At 39.2% G+C, this 15163-nt stretch overlaps 2 protein-coding genes across 2 annotated transcripts; one reads left to right on the top strand and one right to left on the bottom strand.

The window, feature by feature from the left end:
• Nucleotides 1–8182: 8182 nt before the first annotated feature.
• Nucleotides 8183–9206, top strand: LOC129447533 (uncharacterized). Its single transcript, XM_055209295.2, has 2 exons — nt 8183–8748; nt 8954–9206. Exons 1-2 carry the CDS (start codon nt 8305–8307, stop codon nt 9134–9136), a joined length of 627 nt encoding a protein of 208 aa, XP_055065270.1. The 5' UTR covers nt 8183–8304; the 3' UTR covers nt 9137–9206.
• A 132-nt stretch (nt 9207–9338) lies between these two features.
• On the bottom strand, nt 9339–14921 carry LOC129446034 (uncharacterized). The gene is made up of 7 exons (XM_055206995.2): nt 14657–14921; nt 13182–13874; nt 12840–13026; nt 11589–11710; nt 11186–11414; nt 10855–11001; nt 9339–9992 (listed from the first exon to the last, which is right to left on the bottom strand). Exons 2-7 carry the CDS (start codon nt 13821–13823, stop codon nt 9736–9738), a joined length of 1584 nt encoding a protein of 527 aa, XP_055062970.2. The 5' UTR covers nt 13824–13874; nt 14657–14921; the 3' UTR covers nt 9339–9735.
• Nucleotides 14922–15163: the final 242 nt, after the last annotated feature.

Raw genomic sequence — 15163 nt, 5'->3', positions numbered from 1 at the left:
CAAAACAAAGGGCACTGATCTATTTTAAAATATGTTAGTGCAAATTGTTTTCAGTTTGGACAGCTTTTACATTTATTTTAGTCTAGGACTAGTCTAATCCCTGTCTGGGAAACCGCCCCATAGTACTATTTTATTCATCAGTGTTCCATGGTTTTACATCTGAAACATTTTATCCACCCTATAAAGATATTTATTTATCAATAATGTTTAAATTATTATCGTTTGAATTCAGATTCATCTGTAGTCTTATAAGGTCATAATTCACAAATGAAGAATTAATTCCCTGTATAGATGTTGTGTAAGTTAGATATGGTATAATATTAATATTATTCCTATGAGGGTGGATGTCTCAATGACGTGTCAATGCTTCAGCTATGTGTTGATGTTACTTTCAGATAATATTAATCTCTCGGTTAAATGAGACGGAGACTCTTAACTGTCTGTCTTCATCCTTACTGTGTTCTGTAGTTACCATATAACCTCTGCTAGGATATATATATATATATATATATATATATATATAAAACCAATCAATGCAGCTGCTTTAACCCCCCAAAACTCAATGAGCTTTAGAAAATGTACTGAAAAAAGATGACCCCAAGCTGTCATTGGGGCAGTGCCCTTTAAAGGTGCTTATATGTACCATTGAGGTACAGACATGTATAAATTTGGTACCAATATGTACCTTATTTAGGTACAAATATGCACACTTTAGGTGAAAAGGTATACATTTTGAAGGGGTTCCTTCCCAGTGACAGCTATAGGGGCCATTTTTGACCATTGATTATACTTCTATAACAATTCTGTCCTTTGAAGCCCTTCGTGAATGTCAATTTAAACACCTTAAATCTTAGAAATGTTCATGTTTCATTATGCAGGTGTGCTGTAAGCCGTCATTTAGAAAATATTGCCTAGAAAAAAATTCTCCTTGAAAAGGGTAAGCTGTTCAATTCAGAGGGCAATATCTTGCTGTGGTTAGGGGTCATAAATCTTTATAAGTTCTCTTCATGTTACGCTGATGATCTTCATTTAACGGTTGCAAACTGGTAACATTTACCTGGTAACTGTGATAAAGTGGTCCTGAGATTTTAAATGTAGGCACTGATATGATGTCTTTGTCACCGACAGGATTCATTAATCAACTTTTATCTAAGCCAACACATCTTGATGCTCTTTGCTGTAGGTACCCATCTACTGATCGACGTATGAGCTTAAACGGCTTTCTCTGGTGGTGAGCTGCATGATTTTGCTATTGGTCTATTTGGAATCTCAAACATCAGGTCCTGAGTGACAGCTGGATTTCTCTTGGATCTTGTACTTCGGAATATCATTGCATTTCTATGAGGGTACACTAGAAAAAAGGTAACTGGGGTGGTAATTTTTTTTAAAGTACACATTTGTACCTAAAGAACCCATATTAATAGCAATATAAGGGTACCTGTAAATGGTATCAAAATCTTTTGAAAAGGGTACCTTCCCAGTGACAACTTCTGTACATTTTCCTCATACAATGTATGCCAACAAATTCATTGAACTTATACACCCAAATTAGCACCACAGCTTAATGTGCGATAATCACCATAGGCCACATCTTCAACCAAACGTGAAACAGCGTTTAAATGTCACGTGTGTGATGTCACTTTCTTTTAATTGTGTCTATATTGTGAACGAGACCTTTTTAGAAGAAGTTAGCCCAAAAATCAATATTTCATGCCTAATATATATATATATATATATATATATATATATATATATATATATATATATATATATATATAGTAATTTCAGAATTAAAAGGAGTGATGTAGTGTGTGTGGTAAAAAACTACTGCTATTATTACTAAATCCTACACTGTACACAAATAGACTTGCCATACAGCATGCAATTTAACTGATGCTGATGCTTAACTGCTATGTAACACATCATAAAAATGTAATGTGTTTTCACACATTACTGTGTTTACCAGAATGTTGTTAGTGTATGGATTGAGTAAGAAACGCATTGCTAATTTAGGCCACTAGAGACTATGGTGCTGTCAACTTTAAATTCAACACAACTGTCACCACCAGCATCAGCACCAACCAAGTGTTCCAGGGCAGGCTCAGCTGAAGCATGCGAACAAATGCATGTCAGTCTCCTCCAAGCCTTCAGATGGCGCTCTTGTACCTCATCTGGTATAACGCACGTACGCGCGCACACACAGCAGATGTTGAAGGTATGAAGGTAATCGAGTTGCTTGTTTGAGAGGAGTGGGCAGCAGAATGTTGTATCTGTGTTACTGACAGAGATAAATGAGAAGGTGTTAAATAGGTAACGTTACAGTAGAAGGGGTCGTGGACTGCAGTTTTGTAAGCGTGTTATTTCTCCTGGCTGCTTTCCCTGCTGTCTCGTAGTCACTTGTGCAGAATTTGTTTTTGTGGTTGGGTCTTTGATAGAGTAGATGCTATATTTATGACCTTACATGTAGCTAAAGTGTTCTACATAAAATCCTCCTGCACAATGTAAAGAACATTTTGTGAAAATTTTCCTTTATATCTTCAATATCGACCATGGAAGGTCATGTCAAAGATTGGCATCAATGGCTGGGTTTACACTTGCATTAACATGCGATCTCCGTGATCGAATCATCATTATATCAGGACACGGCGCGTTTATATGACAAATCAAACTTTGATGCTCTTATTCTTATTAATAGATTGTGATATTTCATGGATTTTATTTATTTTTACACAAATGAATTGATAGTGTGTATAGATGTTCATTGTTTGTTAACTGAGTCCTGATGTTGTGTAAATTGAAAGAAATTTTAGTTACACTTTGAAGGTCACCATTAAACATAGAGGGTATGCACGTGACGTCTCCTCAGGAGAAAGTGCTGCGGTTACGCCCACTGAGTGGCGAAAGACAGAGCGGCAACATTTGAGTACAGCATGAAATCAGCGAAAACACGTGGAAAACGCGTCTGAATGGGAAAAAGCTGTTGTGCGATAGACTGTACTAACAGATTCACAAATTCGGAGCTATCGTTTTACAAACTGCCAAAAATCACCAGAAGACGTCCACAGGTGGGTTGACAAGTTGCTAGTGCACTATCAAGCAGAGGTGGACACTACTTATGTAAATTACTTTCTAATTATAGGTATTTTTTGGAAAACATACATTCAAAAGCATATTATCATACTTTTTACTCTTATTACGTTTCATAAATACAAGTTTTTGTTTTACATTTAATAGTTAAGTACATTAACCTACTTTTACTCAAGTAAAAGTAAAGCATTTTAACGTAATTAGTTAATACATTTTATTATGCAATATAAAAGAATACACAATATGATTCTATGCTTTAGAACAGTGTTTCCCAACCCTGGTCCTCGGGCACCCCCTCCCAGAAAGTTTTAGATGTCTCCTTATTTAACACACCTGAATTAACTCATCAGCTTGTTAGGGACACATGTTTACCATTTTGGAAGGAGGCTGATGAGTCGAATCAGGTGTTTTAAATAAGGAGACATCTAAAACTTTCTGGGAGGGGGTGCCCGAGGACCAGGGTTGGGAAACACTGCTTTAGAATGTAGTGAAGTAAAATTTTTCCCAATACAAACACCTTAATAAAGCACAGATGCTTGGAAAATGTAACTAATGTAACTAAGTATTGTCCACCTCTGCTATCAAGTCCAACTAAATTCAATTTAAGCTGATAATAGTCAGTTTTACTGGCACTTTTTGCAGCAGCTGCTATGAAAACCAGTCATTTTGTTGAACGTTTGCCACTCAACAGGGCGTGCTACGGCGTGGTCACGTGGAAAAGTGACGTCAATACATACCCTCTATTCTGTTGACTATAGGTGTGTTCGAAATCATCTGGCGCTGCGCAGACCGATCGGCGAGGTTTGCCGCTTGCAGTCGAGGGAGGAACTGAAGACGGAGCCGTCAAGCCGGACACCTGCTGCTTGCCGTAGTGACGTGTGCGCCGTGTTTCCTTGTTTATAATCGCAAATAAGGTGAATTAGATGCTGAATTTGATAAAAACAAACCTTTTAATAAACAGTTGCAACCAGAAACATTTTATATCGAATATTTTAATTGCTGCTTAAACTGTATACCCGAAAATAACGGGAAACAAGCCTATATTATTAAAATACCAATAGAGTTTGTTATTTTTATTTTATTACACGACACAATATAACATATTTTAGGATATTAAAGTGTTTTTTCCTGTTTTAAAACATGAATTTATAATGTTTATTAGTGAAACTAAAGGTTGGATTAAACTTGAAACGCACGTGATCGTTGTCATCAATGAGGCGACCAATCAAGTAAAGCTGTTACGTCATCACAACTCCGGGCAGCCGCTCTGGAGAAGCTGCACCGGCTGAGCTAGCCGGCTACTCTCGAAACGCTCTCGCGGTACTTAAAAACCATATGACACAGTCACGTGCCTGCAGCGCCAGCTGAAGTCGGACAAAAGTACTAACCAAAATGCACTGCTTCAAGTCAGCCGCCGATCGGTCTGCGCAGCGCCGCATGAAGTCGAACACACCTTATAACTGTTGACTATAAGGGTGCTTTCACACCTGCCTCATTTAGTTCGGTTGAATCGTACCAGAGTTCGAATGCTCACTTGCTACGGTTCATTTGGGCAGGTGAGAATGCAGCAATCAAGCTCTGGTGCGCACATTTGCATCTAAAGAGTTTATATTAGTACCTCAGAGGTGCATAAGGTAGCAAAGAAGTCTGAAAGGTACATTTTGGTTCCATATGTATAAATATATGGATAACTAAATGGTACATATTAAGACCTTTATAAAGGGAACTGCCCCAGTGACAGCTTGGGACCACTTTTTGTCTATTTATTCTGAAAGTGTGCAGTGTACTTTAAAGTCAACAGAATGTCAAAGGAGAGCATCAGAATAAAATGATACCAAATGTTTGGGGGTCAAAAAAAGAAAAATATTGCATTATAAATGTAAAGGATAGTTCACCAGAAAATTAAAATTCTGTCATCATTTACTCACCCTTATGTTGTTGTAAACCTGTAGGAGTTTCTTTCTTTTGTTAAATATAACAGAAGATATTTTGATTAAAGATGGTAAGCACAAAGTTGATGGTACGCATTGACTTTTATAGTAGGAAAAACAAATACTATGAACGACAATGGAACCGTCAACACTTACCATCATTTATCAATATATCGTCTGCTGTGTTCAACAAAAGAAACTCCTACAGGTTAGAAACAACTCGAGGGTTAGTAAAGGATGACTTAATCATTTTTGGTTGAACTTTCCCTTTAAAATATGATAGCTTATGAATCAAATTGTATGTTTCTTAGATTTTTTCTCACCTAGTTATCTCACTTTTGTCACTTTTAGAGTTCCAACTGTGCTCCATGATAGCACCATCTGCTAAAACAAGTGAAAGATTTTTTTCATTCTTTCAAGACTAAAGTATCTAAAGTAAATTTTGACTTAGACCGCTTTTTTAGCTCACCACTATGCTATTCACATTTTTTTTATAGTTTTGTAATTTTCTGTATGTCAACAGTTGTCTCTCTTGTGCTTGTTTTTCTTTCTCCCTTTCTCCTGCACGATTTTTGGCTGTTATTGCGATTTCTGTGGTCGTGGCTCTTAATATGTCCTACAGTGAGAGAGGTTCAAAGACGGCCGCTTTCCTGGTCTTTTGACCAAAGATAGCCTAAGATAGTTTTCTGATAGTGTCAAAAGTTTAGCATAATCAACGCACAGTGTGTTAGTGCGCAGAGGCAGTCTTAACATAGAGGCATAGGTAGGCGGCTGCTTGGGGCCCCCTACCAGTGGTCATATTAGAGGGGCCCCCAACCATCCTAATAAATAAGTAAAACCCTTATCATAATGAACACTTCAAAAGCATTGTAAATTGTATTAATATTTACGAGACGAATCAAGACAAATATAAATGCGAAAAATGGGGCTTTGGTGAGTCAACCGCCTAGTTCTGTTCGTAATAGCCTTAGCCCTACACTGATAAAAATTATTTTGTGGTGAAGTAAATAACGTTACTACAGAAAAAGTAATTTAACCCTTATGTTATGTTGGGGATGTTTTGTCCACTATGGGGTGCTGTTGAGTCTTAATTTGGCCACAACTTTCTCTGTGTTTCAGCAAATGGAATGATTTTTTTTGTGACAAATCTTATTTGGACACATATTTTGGGAAAATGCTTTGAAAATTGTACACTGTGGGCAAATTCGCAAACTTTTCGTTATGTTCGTGAAGAAAACATCCAGTAAATTAAACTGTTGTAAAAATCAGATAAATATTTGGTTTTAAATTTTTTTGCATAAATTTGGTAATCAACCTCAGTCCTGATTAAAACTGCTAAATGTTTAATTAAAAAATCCAAGATTTTTATTCTTTAATTGCCAATGATTTTTACAAAAACTGATGTGAGGAAACACACATACAATTACTTATTTTCAATATAAAAAGTGATTGGGGACTGTTTTTTTTTTTACATTTTATCACAGTCTTGGGCATTTGAAAGATTAGTAACAACATTGGCTTTGATGCATTGCTAGATTTTGTGCAGCATCAGATTTCAACTTTTCTCCCTCATTTACTGTTCGTGGCTGTTTTTGCCCCATATTCTCTATTGATTTGTGTAGTGCTACACTTTGTGTGTTCTCTGCTTTCCATCTTCATTTTGGATTAAAAAACTACTTTTATAGATTGGATGGGGGGCCCCATACATACCTTTGCCTTGGGCCCCCAGTAGGGCATGCTGATGATGTTGAACGTGTGTCGCAGCCATCACAGCGATTCAATAGGTGTCATCGTAGTACAGTCTACATACTTGTCGTACCCAAGTTTAAACGCTTCATGTGCACAGTGTGATAAGGTATAGGATGGCAAAAATCCTGCAGTGTATCTCAGGCTTTAGGGGTTTAAATCAAACCAAACTCCATTAAGTGTCCTGAGCAATATCATTTTCCTCGGGCTTGTCTGTATGGGTACAGCATTGGTAGCTTGATAGAGAGAAAACATAAGATCAGTGAGTTAATAAAATAAATCTGGGTCTACAGGAAGTAGTGCGTGGTAGTGTACACTTCAGTACAGTATTAAGCAGTGTAATTACACTTCTAGTGTCCCCGCTGTATCTCGGTCTGTGTTCTGATTGCCACTCCAATCAGTGAGTGATTAAGTCCTCTGTTCAAAGCTTCAGGTTTGTCTGAGTCACTGGCCCCGCTGTACCCTCTTCTGGGCCCCTCTGATTGGGTTTTAATTTGGCGGTCAGAGGTTGGCATTGGTGCTTTATTAGCTCAGCGACCGGTTGAGTTATGTACAGCCCTGCTTTCTGCTATTGATCTCTGATATACCTGCTACAAGGTCAGTGTGGGAAGACAAGGGAGTGGATTAAACAACAGCAAATAATGTGGTATAGAATGAGTGTATCTGCAGACATTAAACTTTTCCATCACAATTCCTGTCTGTTTCCTCACTAACGGCATTATGTGTATGTGTCTCTGTCTTCATCTTGTTCCAAGGCCTGATGGGAATTTACAGTGTGTGTTTGGAAAGTAGAAGGACAGGGTGAGAGGAATGGGAAAAAATACATGTGTCATCTAATACGACGTGTCATACGCACAATGCGAGGGTGTGGGAGAGTGTATGTGTGTCACATTGAAACCCGAGAGCTGTTGCTCAGTCAGGGTGGAAAGACAGATGATGGACCCTGAGTAAGGTGACAACACATTCCTTCTGTCGTACCTCTCGTTTCCTCACCAGAACGCACAGATACACTCCACCTGGGCCTTTAAGGTCCCATATTCTCTGTGTGTATTTCTCTGTACTGTTGATACCCCCCTTAATCTTCCTTCCTCCCACAATCCTCCGCTTCCCTCATATTTCCTCATTTATCCAGACTCATTCATCCCAATTAGCTGCATGTTCGCATTTCTCTGTTTTCTCCTGGGCCGTATCTCCTCGCAATTGGCTTTCTCTCTGCTCGCTTGATTCTCTCCAAAGTGATGCCTCATGTTCTTTACATGGGTTCTTCTCTGCCATCTTCATGTAGGTGATTTAAAGCGGAACTCCACCATAAAACAACATTATGCTCCAACACTATATTTCATCACATATATATAGTTGGTTGTGCTTCCATCAAATGTACTAACTCCATATAAAAAAATAAAGCTTTTAACTGCTACAATAACGGTGATTTGACGCGTCATCAAATCACCGGAAGAAAAATGCAAGACTACAAGTTCTGAACGTTCTAAATGGGGGCGGGTCTTGAAGCGAAATGATTGACAGGTGAGCGTCACAAAAAATGATGGACGATACCGACCGCAGTTTTTTGGTTGCTGAGGAGAATATTGCCGAATATGAAGGCTATTTATTTGAGCCAGAATATTCTCCCGATGAAATAAGGCAACGGAGGGAACAACAGCAGGCAGCTCTGGCTAGTAGCGCCATCGTTGCGTCTGAACGTTCTCGAGCTGACAGCAGTTGGTGGTGCTCCTGTCAACATTGCCCACAACAACGAACAGAAGTGGAGTCACTTTGTTGTCAGGAATGGAACCGCGGTCAGTTTTTGCTGAGAGAGGCAGAGGAGATGGAAGACGGATCCGAGCTGTCCTGCCTAAACCAACACAGCAGCTTTCAAGCTCATCTGGACAGAGGGGTCCTGGAAACGTTTTTCCACTTGGAGAGAATTAATTGGAGGAAACAGAGAAGATCACAGGGCCCAGGAGGACAACTGTCAAATAGACAAGTAAGTCAATCATATTTCGTCTGCTGATTGCTAATAGGTAATGTAGTTAGCTGCTAAGCCCATATTAAAACAATTAACGTCACACGACTTGCTGACCCACCTGAGCAAAGACTAGTGATACAGTGCATGTTCTGAAACAGAATTTTTGACATTAATGTAATTCAGCTAGGAAGCTAGTTTAATGTAGACATTTTCTTCTATGCAGTTGCGTTTGGTTGGCTATCGAATAATTCTGGAATGGGTGCTAAGAGGCGAGCGTTTGGGGAGACACAACCGAGCAGTTCTCCCCGCCTGCGTCGTGGATGCTGTAAGGCAACGGTATCCGTCCCCTGACGGCCAATACACTGGTTTCCTCGAAGTGAGAGAGGCAGCAGAAGGAATCGAGTAGACTAAGTTACTGCTCAACAAATGTAAATATTTTTTGGGTGCTGTTAATAAAAATGTATTTTGTTTTTGGACCCTGTGTTTATTTTCTTTAATACACTTACCTGAAAAGTTATTTCATAATCAGGAGATCGGTCAGCAAATGCACTAATTATATCTCTGGTCATTTTAGCCCCAAAAGTAACTAAGACACATTCTGCATAACAAACTTTAGGTTAGCCCACATGTGAAAACCTTTGTTTTTGACAACACAGCTCTAATTTGAAGGAATTCACATTCACCTTTGGATTTGCGCTACACACAATTATAAGAAAATGTGGACACATGTTTATATCTAGGACAAATGACTGTAAGCCAAAGCCATTTTACTCATGTAAATACACATGACTGTAAACCTAAGCTATTTTCACTTCTGTAAGCATATGTGAAACATATTGCCGGTTCAATAAATATTTATTAAATGGCCACACATACAGAGCTTATATAAAAAACTGATGAATGAACTGATGCATTAGCAAACGGTAATGGGATAATCACACAAATTGCAACTCATTTTTACAAGAGGCTTGTATTATAAATAGACACTGGTGGTTAATGAGTTAATCATTTAGCAAAACGACTCTTGTGTTTACGGCCTGCATCATCTTTGGATGGTTTGGGGACTGTTCCTATGTTAGCAGGCAGGTCAGGTGTAAGAAGAGTTGAAGATGTGTCCCTGAAGATGACAGTAGGATCATTCCGCCTCTCCAACACCAACTGCATCAATCTGGTTCTGAAGTTGACTGTGGTTTGCTGATACCTCTTTCTTGTGAACCATTCTTTTGAACGCTTGCTCCATTCTTGAATGATCACAGGTTTTCCTGTAAGACATGAAAGTATTATGAGAGCAATTATAGACTGTTTAATATACACTACTGTTCAAAAGTTTAGTGTCACTTGCCTAAAATGTTAACTATGATCTTAAAAATCATTTACCGGTAATCTGAATGTGTATGGTTAAAAGCTTGAGATTACTTTTGTAGACAGAAATATACCTGTGCCAAACAGATTCATTTCGGTTATTGGAGAACTTAAAGGTGCAGTGTGTAATTTTTAGAAGGATCTATTGACAGAAATGCAAAATAATATACAAAACTATATTATCAGGGGTGTATAAAGACCTCTTTATAATGAACCGTTATACATTTATTACCTTATATTGAGATGTTTTTATCTACATACACAGAGGGTCCCCTTACATGGAAGCCGCCATTTTGTGCAGCCATGTTTCTACAGAAGCCCTTAACAGACAAACTTTTTTACTAAATTGTCTCCAACGATGGCATGTTTGTCCAGTGGTGGCTACAGTAGCTTCTCTATGTGTTTCAAAAGCAAGAGGTGAGCAGTGGACTGAGCCGTTGGTTGCAATTCACAACCTCACCACTAGATGCTGCTAAAATTTACACACTGCACCTTTAAATTGTATTTTAAAATATTTTTTTTTTAAATAGATGACTTACACTGAAAATTGAAGAAAAAGCAGCCAATAAGAACAGTTTTAATTTATTTTGGATGCTTTTGATTTTAACATAATTCTCACATTTGTGTTATGACGTAGTTTGGACGAGTTCATTATTATTCTGCAATATGGAAAAAATATCAATAAAGAACGAGTGAGTGACCCCAAACTTTTGACAGGCAGTGTATATTTTTCACACACACAAATGCAATTTTAACACTGACCTTCTGAATCCAGCTTTGGTTTCTGAGTCAGGTTCTCATTGTGATGCATGATGGCCAAGTTTGTTCTCTGCTTCATACTCTGGTAGGAAAAGCACTGTCTCTTTGGAGCATATTTTAAGAGGGAACTGTGGAATACTTCCAAGGCACCTGCTTGTTCAGCAGAGATGTAATATATATTAGATAACCTTTATTGTTAACAAATAAAAGCCTTAAAATAGCAAAGCTTGCTACAACAATGTTTATAAGGGCTGGTTACACCCCTTAGACAAGTGAGGGAGGAAGCTACACTATTGAACAGCCGTGACAAAATTTGGCAGACAACACCACTGACCTGTGTGTTTGAAACGGACCATGTTTTCTAGATCCTTCTGGAGTGTTGTGTTGAGCACTATTCTAGACAGCTCCTGATATGCTTCACTATTCTTACACAGCCACATTTTTTTCTCCCGGTCTTCATCAGTGAGAGGTGGGTGATGACAGCTATGCTCAGTACCTCCTTCAGTCCATGTATGTTCATCAATTATGTGGTGCAGAATTGAATTCCACGTCGACTTCAGTGTCTTATAAGAATAAATATAAAAAAATATTCAAGGACGTGTCCAAACACTACATACACTTTAGCCTTGCCAATGAGAAGGGACTACTGATATAAGCTACTCAGACTGACATTTCCAGAGTGAGACAGTTGAGGAGTGAAATAAAGAGTACAGAAGACCATAAAGTGGTCTACATACCTTGACATTTCCTCCTGCCTTGGCAGTAGAGTACCAGAAATGGTTCCGGACTGAGCGGATCCAAGGTTTCAACGCGGCACATGCCCTCTTCTTGGACTTGGCTATCAATTTGCTTTGGATATCTGGGTAAATACAAGACAATGTTACGAGTAAAAACATGACCACTTGCAACCAACATCTGGGTACTTTCGCTACCAGGGTAAGTGCATAATGTCAAACAATCTTGTCACTTATTGAACTCATGAAAGGGCTATGAGTTCAATAACGCAGAAAAATCGCATTAACCTGATGCTGAGTGACAAGTGCCTTTGTGTACATGTCTACTCTGACACATTGTTTGACGCTAGGGCTGCGAGATAAATTGCACGGGATTGTCATGCGCATCTCGTCAGTAAAGCTGGTTCCTTGGTTAGTAGTTAATCGCCATCAGCTGCTTTCAGATGGAGCAGCATTTTACTACACAGAGCAGTAGTTCACTGACAAGCGGGGAAATGTTGCGTTCATAATGACAGGCAATTCATCCACAATTATGAATGCGATATGTCCCTGCTTGTCAGTGAACTACGGCTCTGTGCAGTAAATGCCGCTCCATCTGAAAGCAGCTGATGGCGATTTACTACTAATCAAGGAACCAGCTTTACTGAGGAGATGCACGTGACAATCGCATGTGAATTATCTTGCAGCCCTATTTCACACTATGCGCTCATGCTGGTAGTGAAAGTACTCGCCTACAGTCTGTGATTTAAATTGTTGTGTACTGTACATCTAATGTCAGGATTTTATTCAGGAGTGCGGTTAACAGTAGGGATGCACGATAAATCGGGCGACATATCGTTATCGGCCGATAACTGCTTATTTTTTAATATTATCGGTTATTGGTCTGATAGCAAAATCAGGCCAATAAATGAAAGCCGATAAATTATGGATTATTTTGGTTTGTTGAACCACTTCACTTGCTCATTGCTGGCCATGTGGAGTTTTGATTGGTGCTTTCTGTGACATAGCACGAAGATGATGTGTTGTGGGCTTAAGAAGAGTATGCTAGTCTAGCGCAAAGACAAGATGTCCGCGGTCTGCCAGTTTTTCATTGTGAAAATAATATGAATATTTATTGGCCTATAGATATCGGTTATCGGCCCCCAAATATAAATCGGTATCGGCCAAAATCTCCATATCTGTGCATCCCTAGTTAACAGCTATACCGACATACCCATCACAAGCTTTTAACTTATAGTGGCAGATTGTACTCACTCTTAGCAGTGTGCCAAATATCAAATTGATGATCGATCTCTTCATATTCCTCGCGCATTATTTTCTTGACACTCGTGGAACGATCAGTTGCCAAGACCTCCACATGTAGGCCGTTGTCAAGTAGATGGTCCAATCCACGCCTGAGCGCAACAGTCTCCATAGCCCCTGAGCTTGTGGTCTCGGTCACCTAAAAAGGGCATAATAAGAGATAGAAGTGACAAAGTTTGAGCACATACAAATAAAATATATTATTCTTCTTCTTAAAATTATAGTAATAATAAAAATAAAAATAATAATAATAAGATTATTATTATTGATTGAATTTTGATTCATGTAACGTACCTGGACCAACTCTGAATGGATAATTTCCCTGCCGGGGTCAGCCATGAAAGTGTAAGATGTGTATTTTGCGTTAAACCCAGGGCTGTCTGACCGGCCATCAGAAGAAAGGTGTGTCATTTTTCCATCTTGCTGCTCCATGAACAACTTCGCCAATACAATGGTTTTCTGTAGCTCAAATTCAGCTTGAATGACTGGATGCAAGTAAGAGTTTTGTATGTCGTAGAATGTGCTGCTGCTAAAGATCTGTAGATTAATGAGTTTGGCCCACTCTTCCAACTTGGTGAATGTGCTTCCAGTAAATAGTATGGCAGCAGCAAGAAGGAGGTTAGACTGTGGCATTCCACGTTCAGAGGGACATGACGTCCAAGTTCCACTGTGACCTTCTGCACACTCCCACTTAACCCTCATCTGGGACCCAAGATAGGACACTTCTCTTTTTTCAATGATGGTGGCACATGTTTGGCAGAATCTGAACAGTTCTAGTACCTTGGACTCTGACACTACAACTTTTTTCTCCTGCCAGCTTATCTGTGCAGTTCCCACGTCTGTGACACTGCTGGTGGAAGAGGTACAGTCTGTGTCTGGTTTGTAGGTGGTTTGAGTGGCTTCCAAAGTCTCAATACTGGAAAAGCTGATATTCATATCTTCTGAAAGTAGCACTGCTGGGTTTCTTGAAGGTCCTGTGTTTCTCTGCTGCAGAAAGACAACACAGTAAACACTCCATACCAAACAGATAATATAGTGATAAACAGATAATACATGATATAGCCTGTGTAAACATCTTTTAATTTTTATCTAAAAGAAGGTAATGAATTTAAATCATTGTCAATTTATTACATGCACACACACACACACACACACATATATGATATATGAGGTGATCAGCATTTACTGCGGTGGCTTTTCTCATCAATGTATTGTTGCGTTATGAGCGCTGTTTTGATTTTAAATACAAGTGATAGTTTTTTGTATATCATGTCAAGTGCAGATAATTCAGTGAAAAATCAGATATGTAAGAGTTACACAGGGTTACGACTAGGGAGAGAGCTCACACATAGACTTACACCAAGAGAACGTGTGTGTGTGTAAGAAACGCGTGAGTGACGTGTGTGTGTGTGTGTGTGTGTGTGTGTGTGTGTGTGTGTGTGTGTGTGTGTGTGTGTGTGTGTGTGTGTGAGTGTGTGTGTGTGTGTGTGAGAGAAACGCGTGAGTGACAGAGAGACAGGAGAGCAGGGAAAGTAAATGCAGCTGAACGAATACGCTACGTGTTTTAAATGGCGTTAAAATAAATAAAAAACAAAACAATATGTGGTGACCAGTGTTGAATCTGTGGCGAATGTTTGGTGAAACACTGTTCTCAGTAATATGCTCTCTCTGTACCTCTCTACTCTACGTAGTATGTTTACCGTAATTACACAAAACAAACAACAACTAAGCCAAATTATGTTTAAGATATTTTGACCATTTTACATTACCTGAGTACGCGGGGCTTTCTGAGGCGTGGAGGTGGTTGGCTCATCGCGTAGACTTTCCACGTCAGTGTCGAAGGATGGAGACTCAGTCAGGGTTGAGCTGCTAACTGTAGTGTTCCTTGGTAACGCACCTGGCTTCAATTTTTTTGCATGTGACACTGCATTTCCCAAAAACTTAGCTGAAAAACAGTAGTCGAAGTCCTCCTGACAAAAGTGCTGGCTACATATTCTAATTTTTGAGTAACGCGTTGGGGGCGTGTCAAGTGGAAGATTTATTGCAGTTAACCACTGGGCGCAGAGTTGAGGGTTGCGTTGAGGTAAACTATAAAAACTAACTCCCGGTGGCCTGGATTTGTTGTCCTTACAGCCACATAATGCGCAGGTTCTAGTCATATTTTAGCGATGTAGAAAGCGCAAAAGAAGCTGAAGGCTGCGTCTTCAACGGTTAGTGGGTGGAGCTAATTACTCCGTTTCGCGCAGTGCATTCTGGTTAAATGAGTCAATAAAAGA

Source organism: Misgurnus anguillicaudatus, chromosome 15 (genome assembly GCF_027580225.2).
Source record: "Misgurnus anguillicaudatus chromosome 15, ASM2758022v2, whole genome shotgun sequence".
NCBI lineage: Eukaryota > Metazoa > Chordata > Actinopteri > Cypriniformes > Cobitidae > Misgurnus > Misgurnus anguillicaudatus.
The sequence above is the reverse complement of the archived record's forward strand: the minus strand, read 5'-3'. Positions and strand labels throughout refer to the sequence as shown.

Bases quoted from the DNA above. Each gene is read 5' to 3' on its own strand.
- LOC129447533 (XM_055209295.2), top strand. From the start codon at position 8,305: ATGATGGACGATACCGACCGCAGTTTTTTGGTTGCTGAGGAGAATATT. The intron at 8,749-8,953 runs GTAAGTCAATCA...TCTTCTATGCAG, and splicing joins GACAACTGTCAAATAGACAA to TTGCGTTTGGTTGGCTATCG.
- LOC129446034 (XM_055206995.2), bottom strand. From the start codon at position 13,823: ATGAATATCAGCTTTTCCAGTATTGAGACTTTGGAAGCCACTCAAACC. The intron at 11,711-12,839 runs GTGAGTACAATC...GTATTTACCCAG, and splicing joins TATTTGGCACACTGCTAAGA to ATATCCAAAGCAAATTGATA. The intron at 11,415-11,588 runs GTATGTAGACCA...TATTCTTATAAG, and splicing joins AGGCAGGAGGAAATGTCAAG to ACACTGAAGTCGACGTGGAA.